At 45.2% G+C, this 23,050-nt stretch overlaps 1 protein-coding gene across 9 annotated transcripts in view; it reads right to left on the reverse strand.

Moving 5' to 3' along the window:
* AGO4 (argonaute RISC component 4) overlaps nt 1-15,266 on the reverse strand; it is a 53,329-nt gene extending 38,063 nt beyond the window's left edge. For 3 of the 9 annotated variants that reach the window (XR_013404103.1, XR_013404102.1, XM_077963713.1), the window contains exon 1: nt 14,429-15,054. Coding sequence is in view for 2 of the 9 variants with exons in the window: in XM_077963713.1 (XP_077819839.1) it covers nt 14,429-14,967 (539 nt within the window). In the remaining 7 variants the exon portion in view is untranslated. Of the gene's footprint in view, nt 1-5,365; nt 5,532-7,818; nt 7,956-14,428; nt 15,055-15,136 lie in introns of those variants that run through there. The other 6 variants (XR_013404105.1, XM_015135253.3, XR_013404104.1 and 3 more) reach the window with 5 other exon arrangements.
* Nucleotides 15,267-23,050: the final 7,784 nt, after the last annotated feature.

Genomic DNA, 23,050 nt, shown 5'->3' on the forward strand with positions numbered 1-23,050 from the left:
TGGCCAACATGGTGAAATCCAGTCTCAACTTTAAAAAACTACAAAACTTAGCCAGGCATGGTGTAATCCCAGGTACTTGGGAGGCTGAGGCATGACAATCGCTTGAATCCAGGAGGTTGCAGTGAGCTGAGATTGCACCACTGTACTCCAGCCTGGGCAACAGAGTAAAACTCTGTCAAAAAAAAAAAAAAAAAAAATCCTTATCCAGGTATATTCATTTTGAGAAAGAGAATCAGCAGGAATTCAAAAATCTGAGGATCAGTAAATCTAAGATCCATGATAAACAAATAAGTCAACCCCTTTGCCTTATGCTAGTGATTTATTGTCTTATTCCAAAGTGCTTATTCCAAGCAGTGTAGACAAGGGAATGTTGTAAAATATTCTCTTTTCAAAATGATTAATATAGCTTCTTTGTTTTTAGAATGAAAGTATTTTTCTCAATCAAGCATCCAGAGCTTTACTTAAGTGTTCTTGCATATATGCCAGATCACACTGTACACAGGCTGTGGAATAAATGCAGCGGCAAAAAAAATGGTGTATAGCGTTTAAGATATGGACAGACCAGGGTTTGTGAGATTTTTGAATGCTAGAGTCAATGAAAAGTTAGGTGCTTTGACTTAGCAATGTTAGTGAGTTTCATACGTGGGAACAATATCTTAAAAGCCAAAATACATCACAACTAGCTAACACATTTATATTACCACAAACGAAATCTGTGGGAAAGTCATGTTTACGAACCAAATCATGCGACTGAAAAAAACTGATGGAGAGATGTGGTATCGTACAATCTCCATTTTGAAGAGCTAACTTAAGAGCTATACATTTTCACACTAGAAAAGAGTAATTTCTCATCTTACATTCTTTTTTTTTTTTTTTTTTTGAGACGGAGTCTCGCTCTGTCGCCCAGGCTGGAGTGCAGTGGCGCAATCTCGGCTCACTGCAAGCTCCGCCTCCCGGATTCACGCCATTCTCCTGCCTCAGCCTCCAGAGTAGCTGGGACTACAGGCGCCCGCCACCTCGCCCGGCTAATTTTTTTGTATTTTTTTTTAGTAGAGACGGGGTTTCACCTTGTTAGCCAGGATGGTCTCTATCTCCTGACCTCGTGATCCACCCGTCTCGGCCTCCCAAAGTGCTGGGATTACAGGCTTGAGCCACCGCGCCCGGCCTCATCTTACATTCTTAAATTACGATCAAAAAGTTTTACAGTAAAGAGCTACTTTCCCCGCTATCCTTAATTAATCTTCACAGCAACCTTGTAAAACAAATAAGAAAATGATTATGGTCCTCATATTAAAGAAAAGAAAAAAAGAAAATTCAGAATGGGTAAGTGACCTGTCCCTGGTCACACAATGGTTAAGTGGCAGAACGGCATGACCTTGGACAAGTCACTTAATCTTTCACATGTCCATTTCTTCATATGTAAAGTTATGATGACAATAATAATATCACTTCCCTTAAAAAGTGGTTGTCTTGATTGAGCAAATACACAAGAGTATTTATTTATTTATACAGTGTTAGGTATAACACATAGAGTATTTAGAACGGTGCTTGTCCGACAATAAGCCTATTTACTCTGATCTGCTCATGGATATCATTCCAAGAATTGTCTTCTCTCCTAAATCATCAAATTTTTCCTCTTTACTGGATTATTCCTTTCAGCATACAAACATGCTCTAATTTCTCTCATCTTAAAAAAAAAATCAAACTTTCTTGGGCCAGGTGTGGTGGCTTACACCTGTAATCCGAGCACTTTGGGAGGCCGAGGCAGACAGATCAATTGAGGTCAAGAGTTCGAGACAAGCCTGACGAACATGGTGAAACCCCGTCTCTACTAAAAATACAAAAATTAGCCAGGTGTGGGGGTGCATGCCTGTAAACCCAGCTACTTGGGAGGCTGAGACAAGGGAATCAGTTGAACCCCAGAGGTGGAGGTTTCAGTGAGTCAAGATCATGCCACTGCATTCCACCCGGGTGACAGAGTGAGACTCTATCTCAAAAAAAAAAAAAAATTAAACTTTCTTAACCTCAGTTTCTCCTCACGTGAACATTCTATTTCTGTGCTCCCTTTTGTATCAAAATCCCTTGAAGGAGTTGTCTGTAATTCCTCTTCCCCTTTCTCCCTTGAACTTTCTCAAGTAAGGCTTTTTCTCTACCATACTACTCTTATCAATGTCCTCCAGTGGGCTCCATATAGCTAAATTCAATGCTCTTTGAACATTAGAAAATCCATCCTTCCAACTTAAAACGTCTTCTTCCTTTGCCTCCAGAGCACCACTCCCCTGGTTTTCTCCTATTCCAGTGGTCTCTCCATGCCAATCTTCCTGCTGATACTTCCTCATTGCCTTTAATCTTTAAGTTAAATTTTTAAATATTGGAGTGCCTCAAGACCCAGCGTAGGAGCCTTATTTTCTCCACCCACCTTCACTTTCAACATAATCTCATGAAGTCTCATGGCTTTATCACCAATAAGCTCATGATTCTCAAATGTTTGTCTCCAGCCTGGATCTGTTCCCTGAATCCAACCTTAATACTGTATTCAACCTCCTCCTTTTTTTTTTTTTAGACTCAGTCTCACTCTGTCATCTGGGCTGGAGTGTAGTGGTACAACATGGCACACTGCAGCCTCGACCCCTGGGATCAGGTGATCCACTTGCCTCAGCCCCGAGTAGGTGGGACTACAGGCATGTGCCACCATACCCAGCTAATTTTTTTTTTTTTTTTTGGAGACAGAGTCTCACTTTGTCATCCAGGCTAATGTGCAGTGGCACAATCTCAGCTCACTGCAACCTCCACCTCCCAGGTTCAAGTGATTCTTCTGCCTCAGCCTCCAGAGTAGCTGGGACTACAGGCACGCACCACCACATCCAGCTAATTTTTGTATCATTAGTAGGGATGGGGTTTCACCATATTGGCCAGGCTGGTCTCGATCTCCTGACCTCATGATCCACCCACCTCGGCCTCCCAAAGCGCTGGGATTACAAGTGTGAGCCACCGTGCCCAGCTTTTTTTTTTTTTTTTTAATATAGACAGAGTCTGGCCATGTTGCCTAAGCTTGTTGCAAACTCCTGGCTTCAAGCAATCCTCCCACCTCAACCTCCTAAAGTGCTGGGATTACATGTACGAGCTACCACGCCCGACCTCCACTAGCATGTCTAATAGTCATCTCAACTCTGATGTCCAAAACTCACAGGTCGCCTGATCTGCTACTCCCTGCTTCTGCTTCTCTTGCAGTTTTCCCCATCTAATAAATGACAACTCCTCTTTTTCCACTAGCTCAGGACAAAAACCCTGGAATAAATCACGACTCATTTCTTTCTTTCACACCACATGTTCAATCCATCAGTAAATCTTATTGACACTACTGTGAAAATATTTGCAGGATCTGACCACTTCTCATCACTATCAATTATACTACTCAAGTCTAAAGCACCATTACTCTTCACCTGAATCATTCCAGGTACCTCCTAATTAATTTCCATGCTTTTCACCCTTACTTGCTAGGGTGCAATTTCAGCACAGCATCCAGGGCAATCTATTAAAAATATAAGCTAGTCATGTCTTAGATTTATTTAGTCATGTTGTGGGTTTAGTATTTAAAACTCACTTAACCAGAGTAAATGACAAAGTGTTATGAATGCCTACAAGCTCTGCATGGTAGAGGCCTTCTGAAATTTCTCCAAACTCATCTCCTATCACACTCCCCTACTCACTCACTTGCTCCAGCAATCCAGAATTATCTGCTGTTTCTTTCTTTTTTTTTTTTTTCTTTTTGAGACAGAGTCTCCCTCTGTTGCCCAGGCTGGAATGCAGCAGCACTATCTCCGCTCACTGCAACCTCCGTCTCCCAGATTCAAGTGATTCTCTTGCCTCAGCCTCCCAAGTAGCTGGGATTACAGGCACATGCCACTATGCCTGGCTAATTTTTGTATTTTTAGTAGAAACAGGGTTTCACTATGTTGGCCAGGCTGGTCTCAACCTCCTGACCTCAAGTGATCTGCCCGCCTAAGCCTCCCAAAGTGCTGGGATTACAGGCATGAGCCACCACGCCCGGCCCACTGTTTCTTGAATTCACCAAGCTTCTGACTTTGCCTGGGACACTCTTCATGCAGATATCCCTCACCTCCTCTAGGTCAAATGTCACTTTTCAGTGAGACTTTCCCTAGCTATTTTCATAAATATATACTATACATACATGTGTGTGTATATCTACATATGCATGTATGTGTGTATGTGTGTATATATATACACAAACATATATATTCATTCATATATAAATATCAGTGGCTCATCCTTTCCTCATTTCCTATCTTCCATCTCTACTTTCTTTTTCTTTATTGCATTTATTACCAACTAACAAAGTCTATGTTTTGTTTGCTTCTTCATTTATTTTTGGTCTTCCCCATTAGGATATAAGCTCCTCAAAGGTAGAAAGTTTTACCTGTTTTGCTCATGGTGAATTCCCAGAGCACAGGACAATATCTGGCACAAAAGAAACACTCAATAAAATATCTGTTGAATGGATCAATGTTATCCATTACCACCACTACTACCACTATTGATCTCAGTTATACAATAGCCAATAATGGGTTTACATGAGAATGAACTATACCAGAAAGCCAAATTTTGATCCATAATGAGAAAAATATCAAGTGGCACAAAATATTTCACTTGTCAGAAAAGGCCAATCTTAAAAAAGCAAAAATCTTAGTATCAAACATTGCCTGAATGTCACTGCATAGAAACAGAGAAAAGGAAAGTGGATGTATTCTCAGCACACTGTAAGAATATTTGCTACAGGGCTGTCTTCACACCAGGTAAATTCCTGCTATACAGACCATAATACTTACATCATCTCATCAGGACCACTCTTACATAATGCTAGAAATAACTAGAGCTTCTCTCTGTGCTTAGTTTTCTCAATACTCCAAGATGACTTTTCTGTCTTTCTTTTCCCCCAAGAAAACATCTGCAAGTAATCTTCTGTATTGATATATACCTTTCTCATGCCCAAAACCAACATATAACAATAAAATTTTGAATTTCCAGATAGTTCTATTTCCCATAGACATTAATGTCTTCACCTATTTCAGTAAATTTTTGCTACCCTTGGTCAATGAAAGAGTGACCTTTCTCTTTCATAATTAAATAAGTGTTTACTGATTGACCAATAATATATATCCAGCACTTTGCTAGAGCCTACAGAGGATAACCAAGTATGGGACAGCAAACCTGCTATTAAGAAACCTATCATCTTAGAGAGTAACAAAGCCTACAGGTTGGATGAATTTAGAGAACAACATGATACATAAATAAATTATCTGCACTTAAAACATACAGAAATCCACTCATTCTTTCTAATCCTTACCTGTTGACTCTACGAGGCCGTTTTTCAGGCTTAATATCCACATCATAGTGATACACATCTATTTTAGGAATCTGAACCTGAAAATGATTGGCTAACAGTCGAATTGGTTTTCCAACAGTTCCAAGGCCAGGACGACGAGGTGGCTGAAACAGGCTAGCCGGAGGTCCTAAAGAGATTGAAAGACATTTGCTGTGCTATCTTTTTTTTTTTTTTTTTTTTTTTTGAGATGGAGTTTCGCTCTTTCACCCAGGGTGGAGTGCAGTGGCTTGATCCTGGCTCACTGCAACCTCTGCCTTCCAGTTTCAAGTGATTCTCCTGCCTCAGCCTCTCGAGTAGCTGGGATTACAGGCGCCTGCCATCAAGCCTAGCTAATTTTTGTATTTTTAGTAGAGACAGGGTTTCATCACATTGGCCAGGCTGGTCTTGAACTCCTGACCTCGTGATCCACCCACCTCGGCCTCCCAAAGTGCTGGGATTACAGGCGTGAGCCACCGTGCCCGGCCTGCTGTGCTATTTATTCTTCCTGTTGATGATTATGATGATGGCTACAATTATTGAGATCTTATTATTCACTGTACACACTCTAAGGAATTTGGGGTGTCTTTTGACCTAAGGTTCTCTAGATTTCTAAATATTTTGCCATGTTGCTATTATTTTTAATATAACGACATCAAAATTAGAATGATGAATTCCTCTCAAGCATAGGCTACAGTATAAAATCTTGCAAGAGCATTAGTAGCTCTACAGCTACACTTACAAAATTATATGCATTTTAAAAATCATCTCTAGGCCGGGCGCAGTGGCTCAAGCCTGTAATCCCAGCACTTTGGGAGGCCGAGGCGGGTGGATCACGAGGTCAGGAGATCGAGACCATCCTGGCTAACATGGTGAAACCCCGTCTCTACTAAAAATACAAAAAACTAGCCGGGCGTGGTGGCGGGCACCTGTAGTCCCAGCTACTCGGAGGCTGAGGCAGGAGAATGGCGTGAACCTGGGAGGCGGAGCTTGCAGTGAGCCGAGATCGCGCCACTGCACTCCAGCCTGGGTGACACAGCGCGAGACTCCGTCTCAAAAAAAAAAAAAAAAAAAAATCATCTCTAAACTCTGGAGCCACCATCTCCAGAGTTGGAAATGATCTATTAATCTCTCACAAATTAGCCTGCATCATTATAAACTGTACATATAGGAGAAGATTAAACTGTAGCTCTATTTATCAACTTATTTGCTAATTTCAATAGTGAAACAATACCAATAAAGCTAGACCTTCTCATTTATAACTTGATATTTTTAGAACCTGGACAATTTGAGATTTCTTGCCCATAAGATCTAGTTTATTCCACAGACATTTATTCATTTATTCAGTTATAACATGCCTAACCTGTATTATGGATTCAGAAAGAAGACAGAGCCCCTTCTTTCAAAGAATGTACAGTCTAGACCAGTGGTTCTCAACCTGGGGTAATTTTGTTCCCCAGGAAACATTTGGCAAATATCTGGACACATTTTTGGTTGTCACAACCTGAGGAGTGCTGCTGGCGTCTAGTGGAAAGGACCCAGGATACAGCTATGCATTCTACAATGCATAACACAGCCCCCCACAACAAAGAATTACCCAGTCCAAAATAGCAATAGTTCTGAGAAAGAGGTTGAGAAACCCTGGTGTAGACAGAGTAATCTTTCCAAACTATTTTTAAAAAGAAAAGATTCCATAAGTTAAAGAAACCTTGCATACTCTCTCCCCTCTTAACATTTCAATGTATATTATCATATCAAATTCTCGAAAAAGTCATGTAATAAATAAACCTGGTTAACTTTACCTCATCATTTAGCTAACTTTTTTTCCCCCACAGAACTCTCTCTTTCTAAGATTTGAACATCTATTAATATTCAGCAGAAAAGGATCTTGTGGCGCACAGTCTGGGAGACACTTGTTTAGAAAAAATCTGACTCCTTTTTGATGACAATATCAAGTGGACACTGGCCTAAAAAAATGAACATCTTTTCTGCTATGAATAGGCATTGAGCAAAGTGGGCTGTGGTTACAATGGAAAGTTACAACAGGTTCTGTTACTGCAATGGCATTTCACTGAGAACAAAGACTTCACTAAGGAGAGAAAACTTTGAAGCAAGAAGTTGTTCTGGGCCACACGTGGTGGCTCACACCTGTAATCCCAGCACTTTGGAAGGCCAAGGCAGGCAGATCACCTGAGGTCAGCAGTTGAGACCAGCCTGGCCAGCATAGTAAAACCCCGTCTCTACTAAAAATACAAAAATTAGCTGGGCACAGTGGTGGGCGCCTGTAATCCCAGCTACTCAGGAGGCTGAGGCAGGAGAATCGCTTGAACCTGGGAGGCGGAGGTTGTGGTGAACCAAGATCGCGCCATTGCACTCCAGCCTGGTCAGCGAAACTCCATCTCAAAAAAAAAAAAAAAAAAAAGAATAACTTATCTTACATATCTAAGTTTGACACAGAGGTACATCACTGAATGATGATAAGTTTGTCATCAAATCAATATTCTGGAGGCAGAGGTTGCAGTGAGCTGAGATCGTGCCATTGTACTCCAGCCTGGGCAACAGAGGGAGACTCAGTCTAAAACAACAACAACAACAAAAAGACGTTGTTCTGGTCCAACATCACTTAGGAAAATTAGAGCAAATACTTTATTATATTTATGGTGACAGATTACCATATTCTAACACTTAAAGTATTAAAAATCATTTTACATATTAATTATTCATTTTCCCACGATATTCTACTTATCCTTCAGAATTTGGTTTAGATGTAACCTCCTTGGAAAGCCTTTCCTGATTCTTCCAGACTACAGGATCCTTCCTCTGTGTTCAAAAGACTGTCTCTATAGGGGAAACCATAGAGGAAGTATAAGAAACCACTTGTTGCCAGGCCATGGTGGCTCATGCCTGTAATCCCAGCACTTTGGGAGGCCGAGGCGGGCGGATCACGAGGTCAGAAGATCGAGATCATCCTGGCTAACACGGTGAAACCCTGTCTCTACTAAAAATACAAAAAATTAGCCGGGCGTGGTGGTGCGCGCCTGTAGTCCCAGCTACTGAGAGGCTGAAGCAGGGGAATGGTGTGAACCCGGGAGGCGGAGCTTGCAGTGAGCCGAGATCGCGCCACTGCACTCCAGCCTGGGTGACAGAGCCAGACTCCGTCTCAAAAAAAAAAAAGAAACCACTTGTTAGGTTACTCTGTCTCCTTCACTAGATTACAAACTCTTATAATAAATGAACCTCCTGTTAATCTTCTCAATATCTAATGCAGCAGCCATCATGTTGTAAGAATTCAATAAATGTTGAACTGAACAGTGTCAATAATCCCAGATAGAATCTAAAGACAAAAATGATAATTATCTTTCTTTCTCTCCCTCCCTCCCTCCCTCCCTTCCTTCCTTCCTTTTGTTCTCTCTCTCTCTTCTTTCTTTCTTTCTTTCTTTCTCTCTTTTTTTTTTGGGACAGAGTCTCGCACTGTCACCCAGGCTGCAGTGCAGTGGTGCGATCTCGGCTCACTGCAACGTCCACCTCCCGGGTTTAAGAGATTCTCCTGCCTTAGCCTCCCAAGTAGCTGGGATTACAGACGCCAGCCACCATGCCAAGCTAATTTTTTGTATTTTTAGTAGAGACAAGGTTTCACCGTCTTGGCCAGGCTGGTCTCAAACTCCTGACCTCGTGATCTGCCCACCTCGCCCTCCCAAAGTCTCTCTCTCTCTCTCTCTCTTTCGTCTTTTCTTCTTCTTTTTATTTTGAGCCAGGGTCTTGCTCTGTTGCCCAGGCTGGAGTGCACTGATTCAGTCATGGCTCACTGCAGGCTCAACCTCCTGGACTCAACTGATCCTCCTATCTCAGCCTCCAGAGTAACTGGGATACCACGCCCAGCTAATTTTTGTATTTTTTTTTTAGATGGAGTCTCACTCTGTCGCCCAGGCTGAAGTGCAGTGGCTCAATCTCGTCTCACTGCAAGCTCCGTCTCCTGGGTTCACCACATTCTCCTGCCTCAGCCTCCTGAGTAGCTGGGACTACAGGCGCCCGCCACCATGCCTGGCTAATTTTGATATTTTTAGTACAGACGGGGTTTCACTGTGTTAGCCAGGCTGCTCTCGATCTCCTGACCTCATGATCTGCCCGCCTCGGCCTCCCAAAGTGCTGGGATGACAGGTGTGAGCCACCGCGCCCAGCCTAGTTTTTGTATTTTTGGTAGAGACAAGGTTTTGAGTTTTGCCATGTTGCCTAGGCTGGTCTTGAACTCCTGGGCTCAAGTAATCTGCCCACCTAGGCCTCCCAAAGTGCTGGGATTACAGGCACGAACCACCGTGCCCGGCCCACTAAAAGTATTCTTATTGCCTGGAGTTAAGTTATACTTCTAGTGTACAAGAGGATCTATCAATACAATTGATAAGACAATTACAAACAAGGTAACAAGGTAAGAAGTAAATAGTAAATAATGTGAGAGGTGATGAACATACTGAATTAACCCAATTAAATTATATAAATAACTCAACTCTGCATATTTCAAGATACACTTAAGCAATCACTGTATCATTCATAAAGTTGTAAGAGGCCAGGCACGGTGGCTCACGCCTGTAATCCCAGCACTTTGGAAGGCTGAAGCGGATGGATCACCTGAGGTCAGGAGTTTGAGACCAGCCTGGCAAACATGGCGAAACTCTGTCTCTACTAAAAATAGAAAAATTAGCTAGGTGTGGTGGTGGGCACCTCTAATCCCAGCTACTCAGGAGACTGAGGCAGGGTAATAGCTTGAACCTGGAAGGTGGAGGTTGCAGTGAGCCAAGATCACACCACTGCAATCCATCAAGAGTGACAAAATGAGACTCGTCTTAAAAAAAAGAAAGGTTATAAGAAATATAGCTTTATAATAGAAATTTGGAAACAGAAACTTGGATCAAATGACTTGCTTAAGGACATAAGACTTTGAGTTTAAATGCTAACTAGAATCCAAATCTCCTAACTCCTAGCCTAGCACTTTTTTTTCTCAATATACTTCATAATCTTGTGTTATGTATTCTTACCAGAAATACTTGATATCAAAGAGGCAGAGGCAGAAGAATTGAAAGAAAACGATTAAGAAGTGGCAAAAAGTAAATATTATTTGTACCTCCTTTCCTTGGCAAAGAGAAAAGTTAGATGTATCTCCTTTCCTTGGCAAAGAGAAAAGTTAGAAGCTGAGTGATAATTTCTTTTAATAAGCTTAGAAGATTTAGTGTGAAAATTATATATTTTTTTCATTCTAGAAGCTAATTTCTTTTTTTTTTTCTTTCTTTCTTTCTTTTTTTTTTATAATTTGGCCTAAACAACAGAGATTTATTTCTACAGCTCTGAAGGCTAGGAAAAATCTGGTTTCTTTGAATTTAGCCAGCTATCTACGTAAGGAAGCAATAAAGCACAGTGACTAAAGCTCTGGAACCAAATTACTTAGGTTTCAATCCTGGTCTCACCACTCCCTAACTGCATGATGTTGGGCCAGTTTCTTGGCCTTTCTGCGTCTCAGTTTCCTCATTTATAAAATGGGCACGTGTGTAATAATAATGGCATCTATCCCATGAGATTATGTGTATTCAAGGTTTAACATAAAGGCTGGGCGCAGTGGCTCATGCCTGCAATTCCAGCACTTTGGGAGGCTGAGGTGGGTGGATCACAAGGTCAGGAGTTTAAGACCAGCCTGGCCAAGATGGTGAAACCCTGTCTCTACTAAAAATGCAAAAATTAGCCGGGCATGGTGGGCACCTGTAACCCAGCTACTCGGGAGCCTGAGGCAGAGAACTGTTTGAACTCAGGAGGTGGAGGCTGCAGCGAGCCGAGATCGCGCCATTGCACTCCAGCCTGGGCTACAGAGCAAGACTCTGTCTCAAAAAAAAAAAAAAAAAAAAAAAAAAAAAAGGTTTAACATAGTGCCTTGCAATAGTAAATGATCAGGAAATGTTAGCTATTATAATTGCATTTGTAAATATTATAGTCATAGTTAGTGCTCAAAGGTCCCTGAGGTGACTTTTTTTTTTTTTTAGATGGAGTCTTGCTCTGTTGCCCAAGCTGGAGTGCAGTGGCGCAATCTCGGCTCACTGCAACTTCCACCTCTCGTGTTCAAGCGATTCTCCTGCTGCAGCCTCAGACTACAGGCGCGCACCACCACACCCAGCTAATTTTTATATTTTTAGTAGAGATGGGTTTTACTATGTTGGCCAGGCTGGTCTCGAACTCCCAACCTCAGGTGATCCGCCCACCTCGGCCTCCCAGAGTGCTGGGATTTCAGGCATGAGCCACTGTGCCCAGCCCCTGGGGTGTTTTTTAGTTGTTTGGTTGGTTTTTTGTCATTTTGTTTTGTTTTGAGGCAGAGTTTCTTTTTGAGGTGCAATCTCAGCTCACCGCAGCCTCTGCCTCCCAGGCTCAAGCCATCCTCCCACTTCAGCCACCCTAGAGTAGCTAGGGCTACAGGTATGCCACCACACCCAGCTAATTTTTGTATTTTTAGTAGAGAGAGGGTTTCACCATGTTGGCCAGGCTGGTCTCAAACTCCTGGCTTCAAGTGATCCACCCACCTCAGCCTCCCAAAGTGCTGGGATTACAGGCATGAGCCACCACACCCAACCTGGTCCCTGAGTTTTATTTTCAGGGTATCCCCAAAATGTGGTGACAAAGTCAGATAACAGGATTCCCTGAAAGGGTAACTGATATGACTTAACATAGAACAGATGAAGTCAGCCTTAATGAAGAGGAGATGATTAGAAGTCCAAACTCTGGTCTTTATTCCACCATTTGGCCTTTTGAAACCCTAATGAAGTCACTTTATCCTCTCTGAACCTCACTTTTCTCATCTGTAAAATGGAATAGCTACCTGCCTTGCCTACCTCCCAGAGGATTAAATGACCTAATAGTTATAAAGGCACTTTACAAACTGTAAAGTACTGCAAACAACATATTACCATAATAAGTGGTAATCTAATTAATTATATTTCTGAGTATTGGCAGAAACTGAAACGGGTTGCGGGGAGGCGGTGGTGGGGGGCAGACAGAATAAGACTAGACTAAGGTTTCAGGGACTGTTCAAGTGAGGAGGGCACAAAGCACTAGATCCAGGTGTGCTCTGCCAGAGAAGCAGGGATGATTCTCCAGGTTCTAAAACAGCCTGGATGAATCATCCCACAGGACGATCAACTCCCTTTGCTCTGATTCTATGCTTAGCAGGCAGCTACTTATTAGTTGGGTTTCCAAGGTACTGCAGCACCAAAAAAGGAGTTTGCTAGAGAGCAGACAGGAAAATATTCCACTCAACAGAAAAGATCTATGTGACATTTTGGCTTATTCATTAGTGTCTTATAAATATAGTTAGTGAGAATTAATTTTCCACAATCTGAACAATCCTGAGTGAACCACTAAATCCTCAAACCTGCAAAAGCTAAAATCAAACAAACAAACAAAAAAAAGAGTCCCTGGGCAGTGCCTAACATCACCAGGTTGATCCTTTCCATGAAATTCAGTTTATGCCCACAGTTACACAGTTTCTTTTGATATCAGCTCATAAATGCAACAGTTGTTTCAATTATGAATTACTAGGGGGAGGGAAGAAACATTTGTTGAGCATCTATAGGCACTAGTCTCTATAGTGAGACTTCTCATATACTCTCATTTCATTCTCTCAACAATCTTACAGAACATAATTATTATTACCCTCAATTTAGAGATGAGAAAATGAAAGTTCAAAGGAATTAAGTAATTTGCCCAGGGTCATACAACTCTTACATTACTATATTGAATTTGAACAGAAGTCTGTTACATTCCTAAAGACCTGATCATGTCTTTAGCCAGGGGACATATCTGAAGTTAACCTGGCATAATACACTGAAGTTTATCAAATAATATTAATGCGGCAAGCCAATTTATTTTTAAAAGGCATATGAAATTTGATTATGAGGGCCTTTAAACAATACTTGAAGAAGCAAATTAGGGTGGAGTTTAATCACTTAGCTATGCAAACAAGTGCTAAGTAAACAAACCTGCCAAGTTTCCAAACTCAAATGGCAACTCAAATTGTCTACGCATTAAAAAGACGAAACACTCTACGACTAAGATCATTATGTAGGTAAGATTTGAATATTAAAGTTAATTCCACCACAGCCCCTAAACCCTGCGCTACTTAGCCAAGGCATTAGAAACCTGTTGGGCTTTGAGGTGGAAGCACCAGGCCCCAATACTCAGGGCACTCATTACAGCCTGGAATGGTTCCTATGGTTTGGATAGAGAGAAATAACCAGAGGCCATCCATATCCACAACAAATTACAGTTTCCAAAGCACTTTCTCCTTCATTTGATCCTCACAACCACTCATAACCCAATTAGAAGAGAACTCAGGGCACTGAAGCCTGTGCTGGAGCAGACTGGCTGGCAACTCCCGTGTCACTCAAAGGCTGGCCCGGACCACTCTGTGACTAACACACAGACTGAGTAACAGATAGAGGCACAGAACCATGTTCTTCGGGACATCAGGGCCTTTCAGAAAGGATGGGCATTTTGTCTCTTGACCTTCAGAGATCATGAGAGGTGTTTGGATGAAGTTCTTCTTCCTCATCTGAAGGCTCTGGACCGTCTGCCAATGCAAAGAAAAACAGGGGCGCGGCCCCAAACCAGGACTACCGGCTACTAGCTGGCAGCGGGGCCCTTTTCCCGGTCTGGGCCAGGCCTCCGCGCGCACTGGGCAGCGGATCGCCCCTTCTGAGGCCCAAACTACCCTCGCCGCGATCCCGGGCACAAATCATCTCCCCGAAGTGGGGCCAGGAGTGGCCTCCGCCCGGCGGAGCGGGTCACCTTCCCGAACCTCCCCCTCGGACCTCAGGATCCACCCAACGGCCGTCTGGGGCGCGGTCACCGCCCCCCAGGCCCGGGTCAGCTCCCTCTGCTTCGTGCTGCGGCGCTCGGGTCCCCTTCCCCGAGGCCTGGCGGCCCAAACCCGGCTGGGCGACGGGGCAGCCAAAGTCCCGGCCGCCCGCCCCGGGCCCCGGGTCCCGGGTCCCGCCCCTACCCGAGCTCGCTCCTCACCGGGTCCCAGCGCCTCCATGGCGGCGGCGGGGGCCGCCTCGCCCCGGTCCCCGGCGCCTCCCGCTCCGGGCCCCGCCGCCGCCGCCGCCGCCGCCGCGTAACGCTTGATCTCCGGAATATTGGCGCTGGGGTGGCGCCGCGGAGACGCGGGCGCTGGGTAGGGGGCGGCGGCGGCGCCCGGCCCGGGGACAGGGACCCGGCTCCGGCTCTTCCGGCCTCAGCGACAACAAAAACAATCCCCGCCGCCGCCGCCGCCGCCAACGGGAGCGGGAGCGGGAGCCAGCGCGCGCGCCCGCCGGGAGGGGAGGGGGCGCGGGGTGCGCGGGCCCGGGGTCCCGGCGGGCGGAGGGGGCGTGCGCGGGCCCAGGTGCGGGGGTCCACCGAGCCCGGCGGGGGGCGAGGCGGGTCGGCGGGACGGGCGCGCGCCCGGAGGGGGCAGTGCCCGGTGGACGTGTCGGGCACGCGCCCGCTGGCCCGCTCTGCCCCGTCTGCCCGAGGACGCCGTCCCGTGGCCAACGGCTCTGGGGGCTACGTGCCATCCCCCCAGGGCGTCCTGCAAAAGATCTGGATTCCAGTTCCGCCGACCCACAGATTCAGTTTTCCACTTCTGTGAGTGGAAAGTGTGCTGAGATTCACAGGAGCCACCTCGCCTCCCTCTTCCCTCCTCCCACCCCAGATCGCTTCTGTCATCCTGTCTTTTAGGGTCACCTTAGAGGCAGCAGTCCTCCTTCATCCCTTCATCCAGCACCACACACCCAACGGCGCGTCCCTCTCCGTATAGCCGGAAGGCACCACGGGAATGGACTCTGATGAATGATGCATTCCCTCCCCGGTCCCATGACAAGCGCCTCTGGTCAGCAAATCACCAGTCACTTTAGAAGAGAAAGGTCTTGGCCGGGCGTGGTGGCTCACGCCTGTAATCCCAGCACTTTGGGAGGCCAAGGCGGGTGGATCACCTGAAGTCAGGAGTTTGAGACCAGCCTGGCCAACATGGCGGAACCCAGTCTCTACTAAAAACACAAAAAATTAGCCGGGCGTGGTGGCGGGCGCCTATAATCCCAGCTACCTGGGAGGCTGAGGCAGCAGAATCGCTTGAACCTGCGATGCAGAGGTTCCAGTGAGCCGAGATGGGACCATTGCATTCCAGCCTGGGCGACAGAGTGAGACTCCATCTCAAAAAAAAAAAAAAAAAAAGAAAAAGAAAAAAGAAAGAGAAAGGTCTTGCTTTCTTGGATGCTTTCCCCTTAGCAGACAAGAGCCAAGGGAGCAGCACCACCTCCAAGGCAGCATGGTCAGCCCAGCAGGCCCGGCATCTTCAGGGCTTTCAGTAAGGACTTTGAGTGGGACAACATTGGGCAACAGGCCAAGAAGCAGTTTCTAGTCAGCAGAGTGAAGGAGCCCCTTGTCCACCAGTTGAAAAGCTATGATGAGTGTGTGTGTGTTGTATTCTTTGCTGGGGCATAACATAGCAAAGTACCACAGACTAGGTGGCTTAAACAACAGAAATTTATTTTCTCACAATTCTGGAGGCTGAGAATCCCAGATACGGTATAGGCAGGGTTGGTTCCTTCTGAGGCCTATCTACTTCACTTGGTAGATGGTGGCCTTCTCCCAGTGACTTCACATGGACTTCCCTCTGTGCGTGTCTGTGTCCAAATTTCTTCTTCTTATAAGGACAGCAGTCATATTAGAGTAGGACTCACTCTAATGACCTCATTTTAACTCAGTTACCTCTTCAGAGACCCTGTTTCCAAATACAGTTACATCCTGGGGTGCTAGAGTTAGGACTTCGATATACAAATTATTGGGGTGGGGGACAATTTAGCCCCTAGCTTGTGTGGTAGAATATTCATTTGAGCACCTACCATGTGCAGTCATAGAGCCAGCTAGTTTTTTTTAATGTAATGATAAAAAAATGTTAGCATCACACCCTGGTCATGCACTCTGCTATGGGCTTCTCATGTCACTCAATCTTTACAACCACCAGTAAGGTAGATATTGTTAAGAAAGGTATTTGTACAGATGATGACACCAAAGCTCAGGGAAGTTAAGTAAGTCGGGCTTTGCATTATATGATGTTGCAGTGAAGCATGGGAAAATTGGAGTTCTAAATCTTGCATTGAAGTCCTGGCTAATTCTCTCCCTGATTGATTATGGAACTGGGACTTTTAATCTAGTGCCTACATTCTTGTCTACTGATACCATACTCTATATTCTTTTTTTCTTTTTTTTGAGACGGAGTCTCACCCTGTCACCCAGGCTGGAGTGCAGTGGCGTGATCTCGGCTCACTGCAAGCTCCGCCTCCTGGGTTCACGCCATTCTCCTACCGCAGCCTCCGGAGTAGCTGGGACTATAGGCGCCTGCCACCATGCCTCGCTAATTTTTTGTATTTTTAGTAGATTCGGGGTTTACCATGTTAACCAGGATGGTCTCGATCTCCTGACTTCATGATCCACTTGCCTCAGTCTCCCAAAGTGCTAGGATTATAGGCATGAACCACCGTGCCCGGCCACCATACTCTATATTCTTTTCACAGCATCATGCTACCTCTCTATTAAACCAGATAGTAACCAGAAATAGTAATAGGGGACAGAAAGTTCAAAGGGGAGAAAGTATTTACGAAATGGTCAGACTGCTGTACAGCTAAGAAGAAAAGAAAAACGAACTAGAGTTCAGGTTTTTCACTACATGCTAAGTTCGTCCTAGAGTTTAAACAATGCAGGTGTCTCAGATAGCCTGGTTTGTGGCTGACTTTCCCAACCCCACTTCCTAACATAATTTCTCCATATTCTATTTGCTACCCTAAGCAGAGACCATAGTTTGTTCCCTGGGCTGAAAATAGTTTTACCAGTAGCTTCAGAAACCGAAGTATGAAATTTGTTTGCCCCATAGTTCCAGTTGGGACCGAAATGTCTCACTCAACAGAGTGATTCTTGATTACTCTGATCATCTACCTTCTCATTTCAAAACTCACTCTCACTCAGACACCCACTGTTCCTTTTCCAAAAACTATTCCTACAGAACCCTCCCAAACCAAATTTCTGCAGTCAATAAACTCCTCTAAACCTCGGCCGGCTCAGCAAGTCCTCCCTCCACTTCCTGCTGTGGCTGAGAAGAAGCCATGACCCAGAATGCCACTTCCCCTGCAGCTCTCTCTGATGGTGGTTGCTCATTCTTCCACATCCCACATGCCTCCAGGACAGGGTAGGGCATGAATGAATAATTGACAATATATTTGCCCCCATCATACGAAACTTTGAATCCTTATGTTCATATTAAAACCATTTGCCGGACGGGCATGGTGGCTCACACCTGTAATCCCAGCACTCTGGAAGGCTGAGGCAGGCAGATCACGAGGTCAGGAGATTAAGACCATCCTGGCTAACACGGTGAAACTCCGTCTCTACTAAAAATACAAAAAAAATAGCCAAGCGTGGTGACACGCACCTGTAGTCCCAGCTACTTGGGAGGCTGAAGCAGGATAATCGCTTGAATCCCAGAGGCGGAGATTGCGGTATGAGCTGAGATCACACCACTGCACTCCAGCCTGGGTGACAGAGTGAGACTCCGTCTCAAATAAATAAATAAATAAATAAATAAATAAATAAATAAATACCGGCCAGGCTCGGTGGCTCACGTCTGTAATCCCAGCACTCTGGGAGGCCGAGATGGGCAGATCACGAGGTCAGGAGATACAGACCATCCTGGCTAACATGGTGAAACCCCGTCTCTACTAAAAAATACAAAAAACTAGCTGGGCAAGGTGGCGGGCACCTGTAGCCCCAGCTACTTGGGAGGCTGAGGCAGGAGAATGGTGTAAACCTGGGAGGCGGAGATTACAGTGATCTGAGATCTGGCCACTGCACTCCAGCCTGGGCGACAGAGCGAGACTCCGTCTCAAAAAAAAAAAAAAAAATTAAAAATAAATAAATAAATAAATACCGTTTGCCAACTGGCCACACCATCACAGAGCCTCCTTTGGGGATGTAATTAACTCAACTTTTGGTGTTAGGTTTCATTCCACGCCTGGCTCCCATGATAGTGAAAATCCTTGAGGGCAGGGCTCATTCAAGTATTCAGGTTTGTTCTCTGTTGTCTATCAACCTACCAGGCACCAAATGTCTATTTGTGGACATTTATGGAGTGAATGAATCAATAAGTGAATGTGTAAATTGTGGAAGCTAAAAATGGTCCAGTAGAGGGGCCAAGGTGAAAAACTCTGGGTGAGGTGCCAGCTTCTCTAGAGCACAGATTTTCAAATCACATGGTCCTGGGTGTAAATCCCAGTTCCTCAATGCACATGCTCTGAGTGTCTCAGGTATGTCTCATCATCTACTGCTTGAGGATGTCTTGAAGAGGAAGTTAAATTATATATGTGCCTGCTCCTGTGTGTCTGGCACAGAGATAGTTACTAGTTCTCCTTCCTTCCTACTGTTACCCCTGCAAAAAGTCACAATGGGATGTCTCTCTTCTCCCATGCTGCTGTGATGCTGTCCTTTGAGAGATACTGAGCTCAAGATCTCAGCTGAGTCAAAAGAGGAAAGCAGCCTGTAATCCCAGCACTTTGGGACACCAAAGTGGGCGGATCACCTGAGGTCAGGAATTTAAGACCTGCCTGGCCAACATGACGAAACCTTGTCTCTACTAAAAATACAAAAATTAGCTGGGCGGGCCGGGCACAGTAGCTCACGCCTGTAATCCCAGCACTTTGGGAGGCTGAGGTGGATGGATCACGAGGTCAGGAGATCGAGACCATCCTGGCTAACACAGTGAAACCCCGTCTCTACTAAAAATACAAAAAATTAGCCGGGCGCGGTGGCGGGTGCCTGTAGTCCCAGCTAGTTGGGAGGCTGAGGCAGGAGAATGGCGTGAACCTGGGAGGCGGAGCTTGCAGTGAGCCGAGATCACACCACTGCACTCCAGCCTGGGTGACAGAGTGAAACTCTATCTCAAAAAAAAAAAAAAAAAAATTAGCTGGGCGTGGTGGTGGGTGCCTGTAATTCCAGCTACTCAGGAGGCTGAGGCAGGAGGATCACTTGAACCTGGTAGGTGGAAGTTGCAGTGAGCTGAGATCGTGCCACTGCACTCCAGCCTAGGTGACAGAGTGAGACTCCATCTCAAAAAAAAAAAAAAAAAAAAAGGAGAGCAGAGCCCCCAAGAACTGAGTATGTTTACATGTCTTGTGCCTGAGCCAGCTGAAGACAGGGCCTTGGCTCACCCCTTTGGGAGTGAGAGCCAGGCACAAAGAACATCCTTGATCAAGGTATATAAGTGGAACTGAACTTCTTGAATATATCAATGCTCCCCTGAAGCTAGGCTGTGCCAGAGGGAGCCTTACTAGTGGATGCTGTGCTAGAAATCAGGGCTCCAGCCACCAGTGCTGCATGGGGCACTCTGGGCCACTGGCCTCTGTCAGTGCTTTGACTCCCCAGCCTTTCCTCACGTCAGCTTTCCTCAAAGTCTGGAGCTTAGGAGTTGAGGAGGAGCTTCTTTGGTTTATCAATTGGGCCAGGGGCTTTAATTCTTCTTTAGCAGGGGAACCCCTTATTCAAATAAAAATCTTCAATATAAATTGAAGTGGAGCCACTTTGTTAGAGATGGGCAGAGACTTGCATTGAACACTACTGAACTAGACCAGCTCGCCACAAGCCACCACCTGGCATCTGAATAGAATCTCAGCCCACCTGCTCCTATTCAATTGGCAGCTTTGCTCTTTTGCATCTTTCTTTTAAGAGACGGGGTCTCACCATGTTGCCCAGGATGGTCTCAGACTCCTGGGCTCAAGTGATCCTCCTGCCTTGGCCTCCCAAAGTGCTGGGATTACAGGCATGAGCCACCTTGCCTGGCCTTCATTGCTTTTTGTGGCTGAATAATATTTCACTGTATGGATACGCCACATTTTATTTATCCATTCATCAGTTGGTTGACATTTGGGTTGTTTCACTCTTTGGCTATAATAATACTGCTATGAACATTCATGTACAAGTTTTTGTGTGGACATACATTTTTAGTTCTTTTGGATATAATCCTAGAGGTAAAATTCCTGGGTCATATGGAACTCTATGTTTAACTTCTGACAAACTGCCAAACTGTTTTTCCTCAGTAGCTGTATCATTTTACATTTCTACCAGCAATGTATAAGGGTTCTAATTTTCCCATATTCTTGCCAACACTTAATTTTATTTATTTATTTACTTTGAGACAGGGTCATCCTCTGTTTCCCAGGCTGGAGTGCAGTGACGCAATCATGGCTTACTGTAGCCTCAACCTCCCCAGCTCAAGCAATCCTCCCACTTCATCCTCCCAAGTAGCTGGGACTACAGGCATGCACCACCACACTCAGCTAATTTTTGTATTTTTTGTAGAGTAGAGACAGAATCTCACTCTGTTGCCCAGGTTGGTCTTGAACTCCTGGGTGCAACTGATCCTCCTGCCTTGGCCTCCTAAAGTGCTGGGATTATGGGTGTGAACCACTGCACCTTGCCTACACTTATTTTTAGATTAAAAAAATTAGCCGGGCACGGTGGCTCAAGCCTGTAATCCCAGCACTTTGGGAGGCCGAGACGGGCGGATCACAAGGTCAGGAGATCGAGACCATCCTGGCTAACACGGTGAAACCCCGTCTCTACTAAAAAATACAAAAAACTAGCCGGGCGAGGTGGCGGGCGCCTGTGGTCCCAGCTACTCCGGAGGCTGAGGCAGGAGAATGGCGTAAACCCGGGAGGCGGAGCTTGCAGTGAGCTGAGATCCGACCACTGCACTCCAGCCTGGGCGACAGAGCCAGACTCAGTCTCAAAAAAAAAAAAAAAAAAAAAAAATTATAGCCATTTTTCTGGGTGTGAGGTGGTATCACCTTGTGGTTTGCATTTTCCTAAGAACTAATGATGTTGAACACCATGTACTTACTGGCCATTTGTATGTCTTCTTTGGAGAAATGTCTATTCAAATCTTCTGTCTTTTTAAAAATTGGATAATTTATCTCTTTTGTTATTGAGCTGCAGGAGTCCTTTACACATCCTTGATACCAGTCCCTTATAAGGTGATTTGCAAAACTTTCCAACATTCTGCTGGATATTTCACTTTCCTTTTTTTTTTTTTTTTTTTGAGATGGAGTCTCGCTCTGTCACCCAGGCTGGAGTGCAGTGGCGCGATCTCGGCTCACTGCAAGCTTCGCCTCCCGGGTTCACGCCATTCTCCTGCCTCAGCCTCCCGATTAGCAGGCGTGAGCTACCACGCCCGGGGTGTGGCACCGTTGTTGAAAATTAGTTGACTGCTGGGCGTGGTGGCTCACGCCTGTAATCCCAGGACTTTGGGAGGCTGAGGCAGTTGCATCACCTGAGGTTGGGAGCTCGACACCAGCCTGGCCAACATGGTGAAACCTTGTCTCTACTAAAAATACAAAATTAGCTGGGCGTGGTGGCGGGCACCTGTAATCCCAGCTACTTGGGAGGCTGAGGTAGGAGAATTGCTTGAACCTGGCAGGCGGAGCTTGCAGTGAGCCAGGATCACGCCACTGCACTCCAGCCTGGGTGACAGAGTAAGACTCTGTCTCCAAAAAAATAAATAAATAAAAAAGAAAGTCAGTTGACTATACACGGTTTATTTCTAGATTGTTAATTCTATCCCGTCAATCTTATGTCTATCCTTATGCCAGTATCGCATTGCCTTAATTACTGTAACTTTGTAGTAAATTTTGAAATCAGGAAGTGCAAGTCATCCAACTTTGTTCTTCTTTTTCAAGATTGTTTTGGCTATTCTGGGTCCCTTGCATTTCCATATGAGTTTTAGGATATGCTTGTCCATTTCTGCAAGAAAGGCAGTTGGAACTTGTGTGTATGTGTGGTTTTCTTTTCTTTTCTTTTTTTTTTTGCAACAGTCTCACTCTCTGGTTCAGCCTGGAGTGCAGTGGCGCCATCTCATGATCTCAGCTCACTGCAACCTCCATCTCCCGGGTTCAAGTGATTCTCATGCCTCAGCCTTCCAAGTAGCTGGGATTACAGGCACATGCCACCATGCCTAGCTAATTTTTTGTATTTTTAGTAGAGACGGTGTTTCGCCATGTTGGCCAGGCTGGTCTTGAACTCCTGACCTCAGGTGATCCACCCACCTCAACCTCCCAAACTGCTAGGATTACAGGCGTGAGCCACTGTGTCCGGCCTTTTCGTTGGAATTTTGATACGAATTACGTTGAATCTGTAAATCAATTTGGAGAGTATTGCCATCTTGACAATATTAAGTATTGGAATTCATGAACACAGGATATCTTTCCATTTATTTATGTATTCCTTAACTTCTTTCAACAATGTTTTATAATTTTCAGTGTTAAAAAAGAAAACCTGCAGGGCGCAGTGGCTCACGCCTGTAATCCCAGCACATTGGGAGGCAGAGGTTGGTGGATCACGAGGTCAAGAGATCAAGACCATCCTGGCTAACACGGTGAAACCCCGTCTCTACTAAAAATACAAAAAATTAGCCGGGCGTGGTGGCACTTGCCTGTAGTCCCAGCTACTCGGGAGGCTGAGGCAGGAGAATGGCGTGAACCCTGGAGGCGGAGCTTGCAGTGAGCCACTACACTCCAGCCTGGCCGACAGAGTGAGACTCCGTCTCTCAAAAAAAAAAAA

The sequence above is a fragment of the Macaca mulatta genome, chromosome 1 (genome assembly GCF_049350105.2).
Source record: "Macaca mulatta isolate MMU2019108-1 chromosome 1, T2T-MMU8v2.0, whole genome shotgun sequence".
In the NCBI taxonomy this organism is placed as follows: domain Eukaryota; kingdom Metazoa; phylum Chordata; class Mammalia; order Primates; family Cercopithecidae; genus Macaca; species Macaca mulatta.